Below are 19,153 nucleotides of genomic sequence, written 5' to 3' on the forward strand. Positions count from 1 at the left end.
CAGGCCCTAAATACCCATGTATACATTAGATAAGCACCATGGAGAATTTTGAGCCAGAGAAGGGGATAAGAAGTGTCAGAGGGAGGCAGTGTAGTTGGCTTCCCTGACAGGGGGTCTGAAGGAAGTGAGGGAATCAACCTCAGAGAAGAGCACTTGGCATATTAGAGGAACAGAGAGTCTCTCTGTTTGACAAGGAATAAGCAAAAGAGCTGGAGATAAGATTAGAGACTAGCAGTGGGGCGGGAACTGTGCTGGGTCTTCAGCAATGGTAAAGATTGCAGATTTTGCTTTCAGCATAGGAGGTCCATTAAAAGCAGTTCTTCATTCCTGAGAGGGAAAGAAGGCTGGGAATGTTTGTAATGGTTGGCAAGGCTGTTTAACTCATTCTTCAACTAGATGGAAATGATTTCCCAGTGATTTGTTCTGTGCTTCCTTCACTGTGTGCCACAATCTCCTTCCTTTGATGCACAGACAAAATTTCAAAAATGTTTGCTGTTATAGATCATGCTTCTAAATGTTTTGTTTTGGTACCGGGGCTTGAATTCAGGGGCACTTGATCACTGAGCCACATCCCCAGCCCTATTTTGTATTTTATTTAGAGACAGGTGTGGGGAGCCACACTGAGTGACCATGCCTTCCAGTCCTGATGCACTATGGGGATCTGAATGATCACTGTAATCTGGCGTGGTAGTGCCATGACTCCTGACTCAGTCTCCCCCCCATCCCCTCCCCACCCCACTTGGATAGCAAGGAGGTTCTCTTTGTGGGGCATGCCCCTAGGGTTGAGTTACACTGTTTCCTTTGTAATACTACCTCTTTGCCCTATTTGGGATAGAATGTTCCATGGAAACTCACTTTGTGTTTCCCCTTCTCTTGCTCTGCCTTTGGGCATGGCCTTCCTAGATGTCAATCAATCAGCTGACAGCAGACATCATGAAGCTAAACCTAAGCCCCTGAAACCTGACCCCTTGCCTCATTTGAATGGCTTCTTCCCAATAAAAGGATTCAGCACATCACCTGCTCCTGGCTCTCTTTCCACAGACCCTTAAGTCAGAGGAGCCACCACAGCACCCAAAGAAAAAGGTACTTCTCTGTCTCTGATTATTTTGTGCAGCCCAGTTCACCAGGAGTGACCCTGAGTGTTTAGTTAGGTCTCACTGATTTGCTTAGCAACTCACTTTTGCTGAGGCTGGCTTTGAATTCAGATCCTCCTGCCTCAGCCTCCTGAGCTGGGATTACAGGCATGTGCCACCACACCCAGCCTAAGTGCTTTTGTATTTGAGACTGTGTGTATATATTTGAGTTTCCTCAGGTTTGTGTTGCTGTTTTAGTGTTGAAATGCTTATTCTCAGATGTTTGCCTTCTGGTTTGAACCTAGTTAGAGAACCTCAGTGTCTGCTGAAAGAAGATATTTGGGATGTGCTGCTTTTGGATGTAATACCTCAGAAGAAAAGCAAGCAGACAAGTGGAGGTGGACAAATCTTTGATTCCATTATGGTTTGTGCACATCTCTGTATCTAGAGAATAAAGTATTCAACTAAATGACCTGTAAGGATCCTTCCCATAAAGTCAGTGGTTTGATGAAAATCATGGGCCCCCATATCAACCAGACCAGTATTAAATCCTGTCTCTATGAGGAAATAGTCATGCAGATTTGGGTAAGTTTTTGAATCTCTGTGCCTCAATTTCCTCATCTGCAACATAAGGATTATAGGGCTGATTATAACCCTAGTTTTAAGTATTGTATTAAAATGTTTGTCAAGCACTGAGCCTTGCTTGGCGTGTTGCACGCCTCACAATACATTTTTTGAATTGATTCAGGTTTCTGGGGCTAGTGTTTAGTTAGGTTGGTTTGAAGGTGTGGTCCCAGAAACACAGATTTCTTGGTTGTATCTCAGAGAGCCGCCATGCTATTTCAAGAACACATAACTTGGGGTAGAATCTGTCCTCTTTGCCTCTAACCCTAAACTGTAAGTCTGGCTCCAACATGTACCTCTGATGCCTTCTTGTTATGTCACAGTCCAGTCATGTTAGGGCAGTGGGACAAGTTGCTGAGAGACCAAAGAAGACACCTAGAGATGGGATATAAGTTTTATCAAGAAGTGTTTATGGAAGAAGTTCAATGGCAACAGGCTGGACAGGTGTTTCACCAGAAGGTCCAGTGACAACATGCTGGATGAGTGCATCTCTGTTTCACACAGATGCATCTGGAGCTTTGCTAGAATATAGCACCCCCTGCCCCACAGAATATTTTGTCTAGGGGTGGCCACTTGGATGAGCACTTCCCTCTCCATAGTTCTCTGATCTGAAGCAGTTACCACAAGGAGGGGTTTTTCTAGGCTAGGTTACAGAAGCAGCATTGGCTTAGCTTGCTTTGTCCCACTGTGCAACCAGCACACCTAAGGAACTTGGCACTCATCCAGAGGGCAGCTATCTATAGATAATATTAACTTCCTTCATTCCCAGCACATAGGAGAGAAAGCCAGTATCCTTTAAGATAATATGTAGCTGAATATTCCATCCCAACTCACACTCATTGTTTCCTTAAATTGATTAGGTTTTGAGGAATGGAAAGGGGCATTTGGGAACATGGTTTCCTCCTTTAAGGATCCTTTGGTTTTTACAACTGAGTTCTCTGCTCTGTAGTAGACCCCTATTCCTAGCCCACCAGGCATCTCAGGGGAAGTATATTCAGGATAGAAATTCAGATCCCTCATTCCATCAGAGACCCTGACTGTCTTATCACACACAGATTCCAGCAACAACTGCCCACATCACCTAAACAGGAGGACCCTTTTCTCAAGGAAGGTAGTTCCAGCTACACTTACATGCATACATGGTGCCAAGTACTTATAGTGGTAAAAAATGCTTTTTTGAATGACTTACATCTTTTCTGTTACAGTTTAAGCCCAGTTCTTTTCTTCTGTTCTAGGTAAAGATGAAATCAACATGATGCAGTAGACTTTGATGGGTTTGAAGGCCTACCACTGAGTTTTACTGATCCAAGATTCTTCCTATTGTCCTTATCCTTGTCATGCTAAGGAATTTCCTGTCTCCATCCACTGTTTTCATCTGAAGGCCCCCTAACTGGACCACTTTATCAACTGCCAACATCCCCTTCTTTATTTCTACACTATTCTCCACATGGCAGCCAGAGTCTCTTTAAAACATGTACGTTGAATCATGTCATCTTCCTTAAAAACCTTCGACAGCTTCCCTCTGCTCTTAGTGTCAAAGTCTAGTCCCTGTATGATCTGGCTTCTGGCTGTCTCTCCACCCTAGCCTACATCATTCCCTTGTCCTCCAGAAGCTGCCACCACACTGTGACTATCTACAGCATGAACTGCCCACTGCCCACATGCTATCAGGAATACTTCTGCATTCACTCTTCATGTGGCTGGCTCTCCTTTAGCTCTTTGCTGAAATGCTACCTTCTCAGAGAAGCATTCCCTGACTGGCTGTGTCCTTCCCAGTCATTCTCTCCCATTACTTCAGCTTCATTTTTTGTATTTATTTGTGTTTACTTGTTCAGTGTCTTTCCCCTCGTAGAACATTAACTTCGTGAAGGGCTTTCTTGTTTACTAGTGTATCCACAGAACTTAGTACAGTGATTGGTATTAGTAAGAACTCATTAAGTAGATGTTGAATGAGTGAATAATTATTATTTATAACAGTAAAAATTGCAGACAATTGAATTATGTAATATTAGGGATTCATAAAAATTATGATAGAATAATATGATTAGATATTACTCTGCATAGAGAAATATTTTATGGGAAGAAAAACTATTAATCGAATTTTGTAAAATAACTGTCTGTATCAATTATTTTAAAAAACACTGCAAGGATAGGTACCAAAATATTGATAGTGTTATGTCTGGAGGCAAGTGATTTTTCTTTCTTCTATTTTTAAAATTTTTATTTTATTTATTTTTTTGATTAGGGTTCTCACTCTGTTGCCAAGACTGGCCAGGAATTCATGGGCTTAAAAGTCTCTTGCCTTAGCCCCCTGAGTAGCCAGAACTATAGGGGTGCCCTGTTTTACCCAGCTTTCCTTTCCTCTATTAAAATACAATTTGTTTTAAATATTTTCTACAGTGAAACAAGTATTCCTCTTACAATGACATGGATGATTCTAAATGGAGTTGTACATTAATGCCCTGGCATGAGTGGGATTGGGTAGATGGTCTTTTGGAATCCCACGTGTGATTTGACCTTCTTCTGGTTTTGGCTTTTGAATGTATGAAGAGTGATCCCAGGCAACATGTTCAGTTGATCGTCAGCACTACCCTCAAAAAAGTGGACGAATATGTGACGTCCCAGGTTTCCTGTACTTCTTCAAAGCTTTGGCATCAAAGCCCCAGAGAGAAACACCTCTTTGCAACTGCCAAATGGGAAGTAAACAATGACAAGCATTAAAAGAAAAATGTCAAATTGGTTTCAAGATTTTCTAAATTCCTTGTATAAATGGCAACTTAGATGAAAGATCAGAATTCCCTCTCTAGCATGTTTTCAGATCTTGTGAGCTACCACAGATACTATCTTGTGAGACTTGGCGGATGGAAAATCAGCAGCAGCTGGTTAGTAGCAGCTTCTCTTTTCCATTCCAGCAAACACTAAGCTTGACTGGTTCTTTTTTGCTACTTCAAAGCTTTGTGCTTAACTTTCTTAGGCCTAATTTCCCATTGACAAAATGGTATTTGTAATACCTCTTGTGATATTTCCCCCCAATATCCATTCTTCCTTTTTGTAACCATGCAATTGGCTGCCTAGAATAAAGAATATATGTCCTATTCTTCCTTACAGGTAGGTGTGGCCATATAAGAAGATCTGACCACGCAGGTGTAAGGTGAAGTGGCATATTTGACTCCCATGAGATATTCTTAAATAACTAGGGTTCAGAGAAACAATTATTAATGGGCACATCTTGAACTGCACATGGGACGGAGCACATGGGAACTCGAGGATAACAGAAATTTGGTCTTAAGGGAGTATTTTTTCTTACAGAACAGGCACATTTCATGGGACTTTCCTGGCACCTAGGCAGCATGTCTCACTCAAATTCCTGTGGTTTCCTTGTTCTGATTCTATGCTCACTAAGCAACCTTCCAGTTCACATTTGGTTTCCCAAACACAAAGAAGAAATTAGCTTATGCTCACTGGAAATAGCTCCTTTAGATGAGTCCATTGGCATGGATGTAAATTTAGCAACCATACATTTGTAGTGATCCTGATACTTTCTTTCTCCACATTTTTAAATCAGTACATTATAGTTGTACATAATGGTGGGATTTGTTGTTATATATTAGGACATGCACATATTATAACAATATAATTGGGCCAACGACACTCCCCAGCACTTTCTCCCTCCCTCCTCTCCTACTAACCCCCTGATACTTTCTGAGTTTACTAAGAAAATTGAGTTTTGGACTGATACTCAGGTAATATTTGAATGAATATATGCCAAATCTAGGCTAGACCCTGAAATAAGATGCCCTTGAGATATTCATGTAACATTGATGACCCCCTTGTCCCTACTAATGTGTATCTATCAAACTATATATATAAAACCTTAAATATTCAACAATAGGATATTCATATTCCCCTTCAGAATGCACTATCACTCTTGACGTCTTTCTTTGCCATTTAGGAAGACCTAAATCCCAAAGTTGAGATTTATTTATAGTGAGGATCAACTTTATGTATTATTAGCTTTTATTCACTTAGATTTATATTATAGCTTTATCTAAAAGAGGATCCAAGAAATCTTTAAGTACAATAAAATAAAACCAAACTCAATATTAGTCACAGCTAACATTATTGAGCTTTTACCATATGGCATGCAATGTGTTAAGCTTTTTATGGATTTTCTTTATCACAGGAATCCTTTAAGGTAGATTCTATTATCTCTATTTTATAAGTCATCCAGGTAGTTAATAGTGTATTAGGGATCTGAATCTGATTTTACTAGAGCATGTATTTAAAGTTAGTAAGTAAACAAAAATGTAATGAGAAAAAAGATAAAAAATGCTAGCCAGTTGACAAAAAAATGCACACTATTTAGGTCTGAGATACTAGCAGTAAATGCAGAGATTAATACATGATGGATTTAAATAGTTCTCACTGTGGAGCTATACAGAGAATATTTGTACATTTTTCTTTCTAACCCTGAGTTTTGAGAGGAGTTTAAGAAAGTCTTTGAATTAATTTAATGAATGGCATCATTTCAGGTTACTTAACCCTATGGTGGTCCCCATAGGGGTAACTTCTGATTTTACTTTTGAAACAAAGCCCAGGATCTAATGCTAGAACTATAGCTCTCTTAATTAAAAAAAAAAAAAAGTGAAGGGAGAAGAGAGGGACCAATCCAAGTCTACAGCCAAGTATTAACTGCCTTGATCCTCTCTCTTCTGGATGCCACTCTTTTGAGGTCTAAGTTTCTATGACATTGTATGGTTTACTATATAACTAACCGTTTTCCTGCTTCTGGTCTTTTTTCCTGCAAAACCATCCTTCATGTTGCTTCTGGTCTTTTTTCCTGCAAAACCATCCTTCATGTTACTTCTGGCTTAATATCTCCAAACATTGCTTTTTCCATTTCACTCCTCTCTTCAAAACTCTTCAGTGACTTGAAAATTGCTTATAGTGGGAATGTTTAGCGCCTTGTCCAACCAGACTCCTACTGAATTTCATGTTCTAATCATGTCCAAAATATATTTTTTAAAGTACTGGCATGCTATAGGCAAGCACTATACTGCTGAGCTATACCCCCAACCCCTTTTTTATTTTGAGGCAGGGTATTGCTAAGTTGCCCAGGCTGGCCTGGAATCTGCCATCCTCAGACTCCGAAATAGGTGGGATTACAGGCATGTGCCACCACATCTGGCCCAATAGTTGCTCCTTAACTGGAAGATTCATACATGGGTGTGTGTGGCGAGACGGAAAGGGGAGATATTTGAAACAATGGGTAGAGTCTAGTGTATCTTATTCAAGTGTCAATTGACTAGACAATTACTTCAAAAATATTTTTATGCTAAAATAAACAGCATAGGATAGAATCTAACATTTACATAAATTTTAAAATTTAAACTTTAAAGACCTTTTCAGGGTTTTTGTGAGCCACAGTCCATGACCCTGAAAGGTATAAGTTCCTTGCTGCCGCAGCCCGGCTGGCTGGGCAAAATAGCTGGGGGGTGACGAATAACTTGTGTACCTTGATACAGCAGGAGTAGGAGCCGTTTATTGCAGGACAGGAGCAGTATTTATACATTCCACACAGCTTATCTAATTAACATAAACTAGATACATCAGTCAACCAATAAGGAATCTCCACACTTAATGGCTTGTTTTTGTTACTTCTCAAACCACTCCCTCTGGCATTTTGCCAGGCACCATCCAGACTTGTTTATGAACTCTAACATTCCCCTGGCAAAATGCCAGGTGTTATTTTGACTTGTTTGCAGACTCTAACACCTTGCCCTCACCAAACTCTCCCTGTCAGTGATAGATGGAAGCAGATGACAAAAACTGACACTAGCAACACCTTTTGTATATCCCCACCTCCCAGCTTCTACACGACTCAGATCACTGGTTTCACTTCACTCCTCATAAGATCTTCCTTCAGGTTCCAGCAGCCCTTCCTGACATTTCTGCCCTGTCAGGAAGTCACACCAATTTCTGGGACCGCTAGCATAAAGGGCTTCGGCTTGTTTTATATTATCATGCATTTAGAAAAGTTAAGAATCATCTAGCCCAATTCCCCATTAAAAAAAGGAGAAACCAGGGAGATGAAGGGATGTGTCTTGTCCTAATTTGAAGATGAGCCGGTTATCTTCTGCTTCCTCACATGTTGAAGTTTGAACATTAGAGAAGCAGACTCACTCAAAATTGGCCTCCTTCATCTGATCTGAGTCGATTTACCTGTCTATACTCACTGCCTAACTCTGGCTTCAAAAACAGGGTTGGGTCCTAGCTTCCTCCACCCCTGCCGGGCGGTGCCCAGCACCAAGTAGGAACAATTCCAAGGAACTTCATCACCAGAGCTCTTTTCACTTACACTCATTCATCTTCCGAGGCTGAAGATGCCACACAACTCTGTGGAGGTGGCAGGGCAGGGTTCCTCCGCTTTAGAGGCAAAATAACGAAACTCCAGCCATGCTATGAGCTGACAAAAGCCGGGACCAGAATGCAGGATTCTCGAGTGCAGCGCCTCGATCCTGGGATGTTTGGTAAATGGTAAAATGTAAGCCAGTTTAATCAAATCAACCACTGCCGAGAGCCTGGTACATTTGGTGTTAATGGGCAGAGGCTCAACCAAACACCCGGTACCTATCGGAAAAGTTGAGAGAGGCAGGCACTGAACCACCACCACAGCCCCCAAATATGGGAACGCTAGTCCAGCCAAGCGCCAGACAAAAATTCCGGCGCTCCCGCAGCTGCGCAAGCGCAATGCCACAAACCCATGCCCCCAGATCTCGGCGTCCCAGGGCACGCGCGCGCGCTCAGGAGTGCGCAGGCGCAGAGGCGCGGGGGCGTAGTAACACGGCCAGCTCTGCTCCCCGCGGGCATTGATCAAGACCCAGCAGCGCGGCGATTCAAATTCAGCAACTGACCTTTCTGATTCGTCGCCTGCCTAGCCTAGGTGACACAGCCTTGCCGTGCGGGTGAGCGTAAAGTTGCACGGTAACAGACTGAGAGCGAGAAGAAAGGAGTTGAGAAAGGGTCGCCTTGGAGAGAAGTTAGTGTGGAGCTGTGTGCAGTAACGGGTCTTCTATCTGGGCGGGGGCGCGGGAAACGATCCGGAAGCGGAGGAGGAGGAGCCAGTGATTGATGGGCGAGAAACCAATGCGAGGGTACCGGGAAGGCGGGGTGGGTAGGGATAAAGATAATAGCCAGCAAGTGTTTAATTTGGCGCAGCTGTACTGCTTTTCATAGTTTATGGTCGCTACACTGTAAAGCTCTTTTTCTGTGAGGAAAGTGAGGCTTAGATTAATTTCAGCAAAGGTAGGGCTGGGATCCCAAACTTTGCAATATGACCCCAGAGCCTATGCTTCGGGACTCAGAGTGGAGCAGGGTCCAACAAAGAGGGCTGGGATGAATGCAATTGACGAATTGTGGGTGAAAGTGTCATAAAAGTGGAAGTGAATACTAGCAGATAGCTGGCTGGATCCCACCTAGTGTGAGAACCTTGAGGATGGAGAGGGGAGGGGACAAAAGGCCAGAGCAAGGTGAGAATGTGGACCATGCCGTCTCCCCAGCAGTAGGAGCTTTGCAGCTCTGTGGCATGATGTGGTTTTGTTAACAGCAGGTGCAGACAAGCTTTTCTCTTCTGGCTGTGGTGTTTTGCAGGTGTGTGAAGTTAAAGCATTTAGGAGCACAACAATAGTATGGAATAATATAGTACATGAAACATGGTTCAGGCTGCATTAAAAAAAATACCATAGACTGGGTGGCTTAGACAACATTTCTTTTTCTCTCCACCCCCTTTTGAACTCAGGGACACCCTATCACTGAGCCACATCTATAACCGGTTTTATTTTGACATAGGGTCTCCTTAGTTGCTGAGGTTAACCTGGAACCTTTGATCATCCTGCCTCTGCCTCCTCCTGAGTCATTGGGCCTCCAGTGCCCCCAATATTTTTTTAATTCTAATTAGTTACACTTGACAGCAGAATGCATTTTGATTCATTGTACCAAATGGAGTACAACTTTTTCATTTCTCTGGTTATACACGAAATAGAGTCACATGATTTGTGCAATCATACATATACTTAGGGTAATGATGTCCATTCCATTCCACCATCTTTCCCACCCAAAAATTTATTTTCTTCAGGCCTGGAGTCCAAGGTGGTTTTGTTGGCCAGTACCTAGTGAGGGCTCTTCCAGCTTGTATTAGAGCAACCTTCTTGGTGCATCCTTACTTGGTGAAGAGAGATGACACTTTTTTCTCTCTTTCTGAGGCCACCTGTCCTACCAGATTGGGACCCTATCCTTTGGACTTTATTTAACCTTAATTACCTCCTAAAAATCTTGTCTCCAAATGCAATCCCATTGAGGGTTAGTTAGGCCTTCAATACATGAATTTGGTGGTGGTGGAGACAGTTTAGTCGGTAGCAATAGTTTATACTCAGTAAATAATGAGTGATAATTGAAGACTGGAAGAAGTGAACACAGTCAGAAATAATGTGTACTTGAAGTGCTTTCACAAATCTTAACCTCACTTAATAAGCATTAGATTTGCCTGCTTATTGTGTGTCTTAGCACTGGTGGGAAACTCCAGGGAGAACTTGGGTGGCAATTCATGGTTGTACCCCACACAGCCCACCTGAAAGGTCTGAAAAAATGATAACAGATGTCCTCAGTAGTGCTTAGTGAATCCATTATTCTCAGATTTATCTAAACTGTTCTTTAACTGTGATTAACTTGTGCTGCGTCTGGAATAATGAGATCCATAATTACCACCCACAAGGAAGTGAAATAATGATCACTTTTGTTCTGTATTGTTTTATGTTGTCATTCTAAAGTTTGGTAACCTAGTCTTTCTTTTTCATCCTGCTTATCTGGGTGGGAGGAGAAGTTAGGAAATACAAAGCTCAAGGACTTGAGGTGTGGCAGAAAGAGTTGGTTGCCGAGTTAACCATGTGCTGAGTGAACTTGAGCAGGTCACTTAGTTCTGAGTGCCAATTTCTTGTCTATAAAATAGAGCCAAGAAAAGTACTTAATATAGTAGATTGTCATGAGGTTATATGAAAATAGTTTAAGCCCTTAAAGCAGTAGCCCTTGGACTAGATATTCAAGTTATGGGACTTCTCTATTCATACTTCTGATGAACATAAACCAGTCCCCATGTCTGTTTATTTATTCATCACAATTTTATTGAATTCCTGCAAGCTGAAGCCCCTCATTTTGAGTCCTGTGGGAAGGGAAGAACAAAATAGACAAGGTTCCTCTTGAGTAGCTTATATTCCAGTGGGGAAGAACAGTAAATAAAATAAGTTCAGATAATGCTAAAAGCTGAAGAAATTAAATACAAGGTAATGTGATAAAAGAGCAACTTAAAATAAGGCAGCAGCTGGGCATGGTAGTGAACACCTATAATCCCAGAGACATGGGAGGCTGAGGCAGGAGCAGGTTCAAAGCCAGCCTCAGCAACTTGGCAAGGCCCCAAGTAACTTAGCAAAACCCCATCTCAAAATAAAATATAAAAAAGGGCTGGGGATGTGGCTCAGTGGTTCAGTGCTACCGGGTTCAATCCCTGGTACCAAAACAAAACAGCATATGTTTGAGGGGTGGGTGGTGGCAGTGTAGTATGGTCAAACAGGGAGAGAAAGTGAGCTGAGTTCTAAATATTGACTCACCATTCTCAGGCAGAGGAAATGGTAAGTAGAAAGCCCAAGCTGATTGGGTCAGGTTTTCTCTTGGGATTTAGAACTAAGAAACATGAAAGATGAGAGTTGAAACTAAAGGTAAAGGGGAGCTGAAGAGACCTTGCATTGGCTAAAGTTTTTGGGAAGCAGAAACTGCAAGTAAGCTGAGGAAGACAGACTGTGGCTCCATCTGACATCTGAGTGGGGTAGTGGTAGGTAGTCCATGGTGTTTACCTGTGGTGAGGTTCCTAGAGGTGTCTTAAAATACTAGTTCATCTGCAAGAAGTCCTATCTGCCAACAAATGGCTTCTGCTCCTGGTTTTCCCAGATAGTCTCAATTCTTAATCTCTCAATATGTGTTTTTCAGTGAATCTCCCTTTTGCTTATGCTAGTTATTTGTTGTAGCCATTGTTGAAGCAGATCTCTGGTTTTCCTATTGACTGTTTATTTATAAATTATTTACTTTTTTCTTTTTCTTTTTTGGTGGTGCTACAGATTGAACCCAGAGCCTTTTGCAAGCTAGGCAAGAACTCAACCTCTAAGCTACACCCACATCCGGCAGTTATTTAATTTCTGTAAGCATTAGTGTCTAACAAGTGTACGCTTATAGTTTTGTACAGATTAAATGAGATAATAAAAGTTAAAGGGCTTGTGGAGTATTTAACACATAGCTCAAAATTTGTTAGCTGCATTTCTTCTCCTTTCCTTTATGTTTTAATGAATTTTCAATTGCATATCTCCCTTTGTTTCTGAACTTTCCTAGTTTTTGCTTTGGTTGTTTTGCTTTTGACTCACCCCTTCTGTAGTAATCTCTACATTAGGGTAGTCATTTTAACTGCCCCTAAACTGTAATGAAGAACATCTTGGAAACTACCTTTCCTCTCATAGATGGATTGACACCATCACTGGTCTTACTGAGGCCGGTGTAGTAAAGTTGTGTTTTATACTTATTAATAGAAGAGAAAGTCCTTCCAGATATCTTAGAGAAGTGACATCTATAAAGAGAGGTATGAAAACAGGGTGGAAGAGTCATTTCTCCAAATGGCAATCAAAGGAAGAAAGGATATTTAAAAGCTGTCTTAGAGGAAAATTAGTTTGAGGAGAACAAAGATGAAATAAATACGGAGCAGAGAAGTTTCTTGAAACCTTGGCTTGTCAAGGAAAGACAAATGTTGTGGTCTTAGTGTTGGGAAGATGGTCCAACTAGAGCTTGGTGGCAATGAAGAGAGCTCTTCTGGTCTGGAACCAAACAGCAAACATTTATTTCTTGAGGCCAGAAACAGAAGTAGGGAGCAGATCTGGTTTGTACTAGAAATGGAGGCTAGGATGAAATAAGCAGATGCAAGCTATCTGTAAAATAGGGCTGTGTATGTTCACTGTGCCTTCTAAACAAGCTGTACTGATAATTCTCTGCTTTGTGCCGTGGTTTTTATAGGCCTTCACAACAGAAGGGAGAGCAGCTTTGGCATGCCAGTACTGCATGGCAGAGGTGTGGGAGAAGGATGCTGCCAAAATGGAACCACAAGCAACAGCCTTGGTCCCACTGACGCCCGTTTTCAAGAGGAAAGCTGTCAGCCTTCCACAGAGGCATCAGAAAGGTATCCAAGCAGCAGTGAAATTGCAGGGGGATTTGGCTTAGGGACTTTCCTAGGCTGCATTCTGCTATAGCCATTTCTGATGAATGTTGCTAGATATTTTGCATGATTTTGGTATGGCATCTTGAGGATATACACATGGTAAAAAGAACACGGTCTTTGCTTGCAAAAAGAAAAAAAAAATAGTACAAACCCAGGAGAAAATTCAGTAACAAGTATTATGGCTATGTAGTATGGGATCTCTGTAGCTTTCAAACCATTTCTTCTCTCATGAGAGAACAATCACATTTCTTTTTCTTTTTTTGTTCTCAGGACAATGACTAATAAAACTCAGGAAGTTGTTGGCATCCATTTCCCTTTTCCCTTCCCACCATATCCCATCCAGAAAGACTTCATGGCAGAGCTGTACCAGGTTTTGGAAGCTGGCAAGATTGGGATATTTGAGAGTCCAACAGGCACAGTGAGTATGAGTGGTGAAGAACCATAATTAACACAACTTGGAGGGAGCCTGACTTGCTTTACTGCCTACCTCTGCAGAGATTTTCATGGTTTGAAGTTAGGCAAAGCAGTCGCTCAGTTTATCTTTCTGAGTAATAGTCACTTTTCTATTAAATTATTGATTACAACTCCAGGGTCTGAAAAACACTAGGCAACCTACAATTTAAATGGCAGAACTTCATCCATAACACAGAAATATTCCAGATTTTTCTGGCACCTAGCTGCTTCACTTGAGGAACATGAAAATGACTTTGGATTTTTCACAGATTAAACAAATAGGTCTGGTCTTCAGGATCTAGGTTACTGAGTGCTCGAGGGATTTGACCAAGTTTCTTTGATTTTTATTGCCCAGTTTTTCTATTCACGTCTCTGATTTTTACAAACAGCATCCTATTTGTACTTATGAAAACAGTATCTTTCTGAGAATATCCATTTTAATAGTATTTGAAGGTTTTTTTTCCCTTCACCTTGTTTCATTTTGTTTGTTTGCCGTTTTTCCTCTCAGTTTGGGTTCCTTGTGTGGAGGCTATCCTCACGGGGTGAATCTTGTTGTCCTTCTGTTGCTGTTTAAGGACAGGTACCAACAGGGTGGTCGAGGAGTCTGTACATGTAGCCGTCTTGTGGTCTTGTAGATTGTGCTGCTTTATTGGGGCCTCGAGGTTTGGGTAAATCTGGAATTTTCCCTGGAGTCATTCAGTTTCTTCAGAAGAGCTCCTATTGGCTTCAGGTGTGGTCCTTCCCTCAGTTCCCTACTCTCAATCTAATCCTCTTTCCCTTCCCCACTCTCATCTTGTCTCTCCAGCATGTCAGGTCATCTCTTTGCCTTCAGTGCCAACTGTGGCCCTGCCAGCTTCAGGGCCTTTCTGAGGCTGACTGGCAGAACCTTGGGCTTTAGAGTCCTCACTCTGCTAAGTCAGTTCCATTTCTCCCTCTTTTTAAAAAAATATCTTTATTTTATTTATTTATTTTTATGTGGTGCTGAGGATCGAACCCAGGGCCTTGCACATGCTAGGCAAGTGCTCTACCACTGAGCCACGACCCCAGCCCTCCATTTCTCTCTCTTTTGCATCTTTCTTAAATTGGTTATTTCCCCTCTTCTATTTTCTTTGTTTTTGTGCTCTTTTATGACTTTGATGCAGCTTTAGTATGTTTCTTTTTGGAAAAGAACTTGGGAGAGTGGACTTCATTCTTGTTTAACCTGAAGGCCTCTCTCTTTCTCCCTCGCAGAGCTTTCCATCTCCATCCTCTGCTCGCTTCCTACTTTTCATCTTCTTCCTCTGCTCAGCCCTTGCATGTTGATGCCTTGGTTCTGTGGCCCTGTGTGAACCTACTCCTATGACTCAGTTGCCCTTTATGTTCTAAAATCTTCTAAATCACCCCTCAGTGGAACTCTGTCTTGTTATCAGTGCCTTGGTACCTGCTGATGCCTGGCATCACACCCAGAATGGAGGTGTGTGTTTTGTTTTTGTTTTTGTTTTCTGCCACGTTTTCCAGTGCATAGCTTTCCCACCATCACTGACTAGAGGGTTCTGTACCTCTCTCTGCATGTTCAGCTCTAAGCCCAGGGCTCCTGCAACCAGCAGGTGGTTAGAATAAATGAATTTACTTGACGTAAATTGTTAATCTAGGATGGTACTCCATGAAATAACATTGCTTAAAGCTAGGTATTCTGTGAATGCTTTATTGAGTTTATTTCATTGCTGAGATGAACATTTGGTTATACAGCCTTTTAATAGGTTTCAATCTACAATTTTTTTTTTTTTTTTTTTTTGTCTCTTCATGGAGCTAGGGATGGGACCCAGTACCTCATGCACACTGTGCTCCACCAGTGAGCTCCACCCCAGCACTCTAGATCTACAATTTTTGTGGATTTTTCTGTATCTTCTTATAGGATATAAAATTGTGGAGCCTCAATTAGTCTTATGTAAGTGAATACTCATTTCCTCAGCTCACTTTCAGGTGAAGGGTAGAGGCTTTATAACTAGGCATCTGTCCCTGGGTCATTATTATGAGGAAGGGTGGTGCATCTTGCCTGAGCCCAGTGACAGGTAAAGCCCCTGGCTCCTCAGCTCACAGGCAACAGCTGCCCTGGGTTCAGCTGGGGAGTGCTGCCTGGAACTCTGCCATTTAGTTTCTCTCAAAAGCTGAGAGAAATGGTATATGAGGCTTTTCTAAAGCGGTATGATCCATCCACTAATCAGAAGTGTCATTCTGGCATAGGGCCTTCCAAGATTTGAAGAAAGCTGAGAGTCTGCATCTTGGCAGAGTGGTAATTTTATTATTACTTATTAATAGCAAAAAATAGCTAACTCCAGTTCAGTTATCGTGTCCCAGGAATTGTTTGGATCCTGCCCCAAATATTAACCTTTATGTATATTAACCAATTGAATGCTTGTACAAGGAAGGTATTACCATTATTATTCCCTTTTATTTATTTATTTATTTTTGCATATATGGAAATGGTTCTTGAGAGGTCAGCCCAGAGTCCTAGAGCTGGTAAGCAGAGGAGCCGGAATATGACCCAGGCAGCCTGGTGGTGGCATCCCTCTCTTCTGGCTGCTTCCCCCGCTGCACATGTGTTTTACTGCAGTGCACTTAACTGGAGCAGGTCTAGAAATCCACCCTGGGTGCTCAGATCCCTTTGGGTTAAGCAGGCTCTGAATGCTAACTGCCTAGACAGAGATTCACCTGAAACCAAACCACCGTCTGGACCCTACAAGTAACAGCCTTTGGGGCTCACTGCAGTCTCCTCTCTAAAAGAATTGGGTCATTTTCTTAGGGCTCCATAATGAGGTGCCACAGACTGGGGAACTTAAACAACAGAACTGCAGGGTGTCAGCAGGTTGGTTCCTTCTGAGGTTTCCTGACAGAAGGATCCATCCAGACTTCTTTCCTTGGTTTGTAGGAGGCCATCTTCTCCCTATGTCTGATTACATTGCTTCACCTCTGTCCTGGTCTTCATCTGGGGTCCATGATCCCGTTTCCAAATAAGACCACATTCTGAGACACTGTGGTTAGGACTTCAGCATGGGAGTTTTGAGGAGATACATTCAATCCAGAACAAGGACTCATGGGAAATTCTGATCTTTAAATCAAAACCAGAAATGTGGGCATGTAATCTCAGCAACTTGGGAGGCTGAAGCAGGATGATTGCAAATTTGAGGCCAGCCTTGGCTATTTAGCGAGACAGTCTCAAAATTAAAAAAGGGCTGGGGATGTATCTCAGTGGTTAAGCTTCTCTATGTTATGTCCCTGGTACCAAAAATAATAAATAACTTAAGAGTAGATTTTCTAGAGCAGTTGGCTTCCTTTCAAAACAAAACAAAACGCTGGTACTCATGTGACTGGTCATTTTATATTTGCACATCAGTTGCATTGAAGCTGAGAGTCAAGTGTGGCTCTCCTTGGCAAGTATATGAGATTTCATGCTATAAATTTTTTGGCTATAATTCTTTTGGGGGGGGGGCAGTTATTTATGTAATATCTCACCACTGTCTAATTAGCAAGCTGTATTTATATATAACCTGATAAACCACTTTAAATTCTCTTTTGGAACAATGAACTGGTATACTTAAAAAGGCGTTCTCTCCTGCTTCTTGGGCCCAATTCTTATTTCTCCTGTCTTCCTGTTTTTATTGGCTATTCTGTGGCCTATCTTCCTTTCCTTTCCTAGGTGGTCTTAGAGTATCATCTTAATTTTTAAAGCCAGAGCTGCTTTGACACCATACTAAAATGGAGAAAGTCATTTGGGAAACTTTACATTTTGCTCTGTTTCTAAAGGTCATTTTCTTCCTGCAGGGAAAGTCCTTAAGTCTCATTTGTGGGGCCCTCTCCTGGCTCCGTGATTTTGAGCAGAAGAAACAAAAAGAAGAGGCACGTCTCCTGGAACCTGGAGCTGACCTCTTAGGTGGTGGGAGGGACCAGCCCCCATTTTCCTCATCTTCCTGCCAAGAGCCCCCTGACACCCTGAGGCCTGCCGGGGAACCAGACTGGGTTACCCAGTTTGTACAGAAGAAAGAAGAAAGGGATTTGGTGGAGAGACTAAAGGTGAGATCTTGTGTAGTAAGGAGCAGTGGTAATCAAGTAAGTGGGCCTCAGCCATTGTTTTGGGCCACATTTGAGATTTAGGTATCCCTTGTCCTTCACCTTTGCATTGCCTCGTAGCCCTCTGTCAGTTTTCTTGAATCATTGGTGCTGCCTCTTTCCTGTTTGTTTGAGCTGATGTCTAGGCCTTCTCCAGTCATTACTTACCTGGGAAAGGATCCTAATTGTTGCTCTTGACATTGTGGTTTGGAGGGGTGGGGCTGCAAACTCAATTATGCAGTGAATTTGGTTACTAGTGTGGTTTCAAGAGGGAGGATAGATTCCCTGCACTGAGTCCTGCAGAGGTTGAAGGTGTGGCGGGGGCTTCCTAGGAAAGGCATGGTTGGACTCCTGCTGGCATATCCTTTATAACTGCTTCCCTCTATAGGAGGAGCAGATCAGGAGGAGGAAGCGGGAAGAGCGCCTGCAGCAGACCCGCCACAATGCACAGCTCAAATATGCAACCAAGCGCCTGGTGAGTTTGTCCCACCATAGAGTCCAGGCAGGTCACACTGCCTGGAGACTCAAGTGAGTGACCAGGGCCTCAGACTCTTCCCTGTCCCCCACTGGCCACATTCTCCTCACCCAGTAGTTGGGCAGCTTGAGTGGTGGAGGCATAGAGCCTGGGAATGGACTTCTCCAGTCGAACAGTGAGGTTTGTGTTAATAGGCCTCCCTGGGTGCTTTGTTCTTGGTGATGGCCACAAATGCAGGCTAACTCCTTCATGAGGTGGGGGCCCCAGTGCTGAGTCTTCTTCCTCTTCCCACTGCCAATTCTACACAGAGACAAGAAGAAGAAGAGACTGAGAGTCTCCTCCGCCTCAGCAGGGAGATGCTGGCAGCAGGGACAGAGGCAGAGCAACTAGAGCAGCTGGAATCTGGGGAGGAGGAGCTTGTCCTTGCGGAATATGAGAGTGATGAGGAGAAAAGAACAGCCCGCGGGTAAGACAGCTGCTGCCACCTCATGCTACCACCCACAGTCATTGGGAACTTCTGGGGAGGCAGCTCTTCCCCCATGCCAGAGACACTTGTGAAGAATCTGCTGAGAGGGAGTGGCAGCCACCTGCCCCTTTTGCTTAAACCAGGAGCCTTCTCAGGGTCCAGTGATAGCTGGCTCTTCTCCTGTGCCTGTCAGTGGCCTCTTATGTATTTACTCAGTTTACCTCACAGCAGCTCAGTGATGGCAGTAATTGGAACTGCAGCCCAACTAGGTGCTATGCCTTGACGGAGGCCACAGGCTAAATAGGTAGAAGGGCTGGGATGTGAACCCAGACAGCCAGGCTCTAGATCCCATGCTCTCAGCTTCCAAGCTGCACTGTGTGAAGTTCATGACCCAAACCAAGGAGTCCCTAGTTTGAGCTTTTTTCCCTCCTTATGGCTTCTGTTGGTCCAGATGCTTAGGTTTCCACTTTATTAGTCACCTGCTGGGAGCATCAGAAAACCCTAAAGAGAACAACTAGGCCATTTCCAGGCCATACAGCCCTTCCTGAGATCCTTTTTTCTTACTCCCAGCTTAATTCCACTGGTGCCCTATGAGTGTATGCTCTAGGTATGGCCTTAGTCGGATGCTACAGCTTGGAGTTACACTCCAAATGTGCCGGGCATTTCTGTTC

General features: G+C 42.9%; 1 protein-coding gene across 1 annotated transcript in view; it reads left to right on the forward strand.

Moving 5' to 3' along the window:
* Positions 1-8,504: 8,504 nt before the first annotated feature.
* Ddx11 (DEAD/H-box helicase 11) overlaps positions 8,505-19,153 on the forward strand; it is a 28,085-nt gene continuing 17,436 nt past the window's right edge. Inside the window, exons 1-7 of the mRNA XM_058584121.1 lie at positions 8,505-8,736; positions 11,861-11,940; positions 12,801-12,963; positions 13,273-13,420; positions 17,257-17,505; positions 17,930-18,016; positions 18,325-18,482. Coding sequence (XP_058440104.1) covers positions 12,833-12,963; positions 13,273-13,420; positions 17,257-17,505; positions 17,930-18,016; positions 18,325-18,482 — 773 coding nt within the window. The 5' untranslated portion in view covers positions 8,505-8,736; positions 11,861-11,940; positions 12,801-12,832. The remainder of the gene's footprint in view (positions 8,737-11,860; positions 11,941-12,800; positions 12,964-13,272; positions 13,421-17,256; positions 17,506-17,929; positions 18,017-18,324; positions 18,483-19,153) is intronic.

Source organism: Marmota monax, unplaced genomic scaffold (assembly GCF_021218885.2).
Source record: "Marmota monax isolate L192 unplaced genomic scaffold, Marmota_monax_Labrador192_F-V1.1 WCK01_AAM20220418_F8-fsc00163, whole genome shotgun sequence".
NCBI lineage: Eukaryota > Metazoa > Chordata > Mammalia > Rodentia > Sciuridae > Marmota > Marmota monax.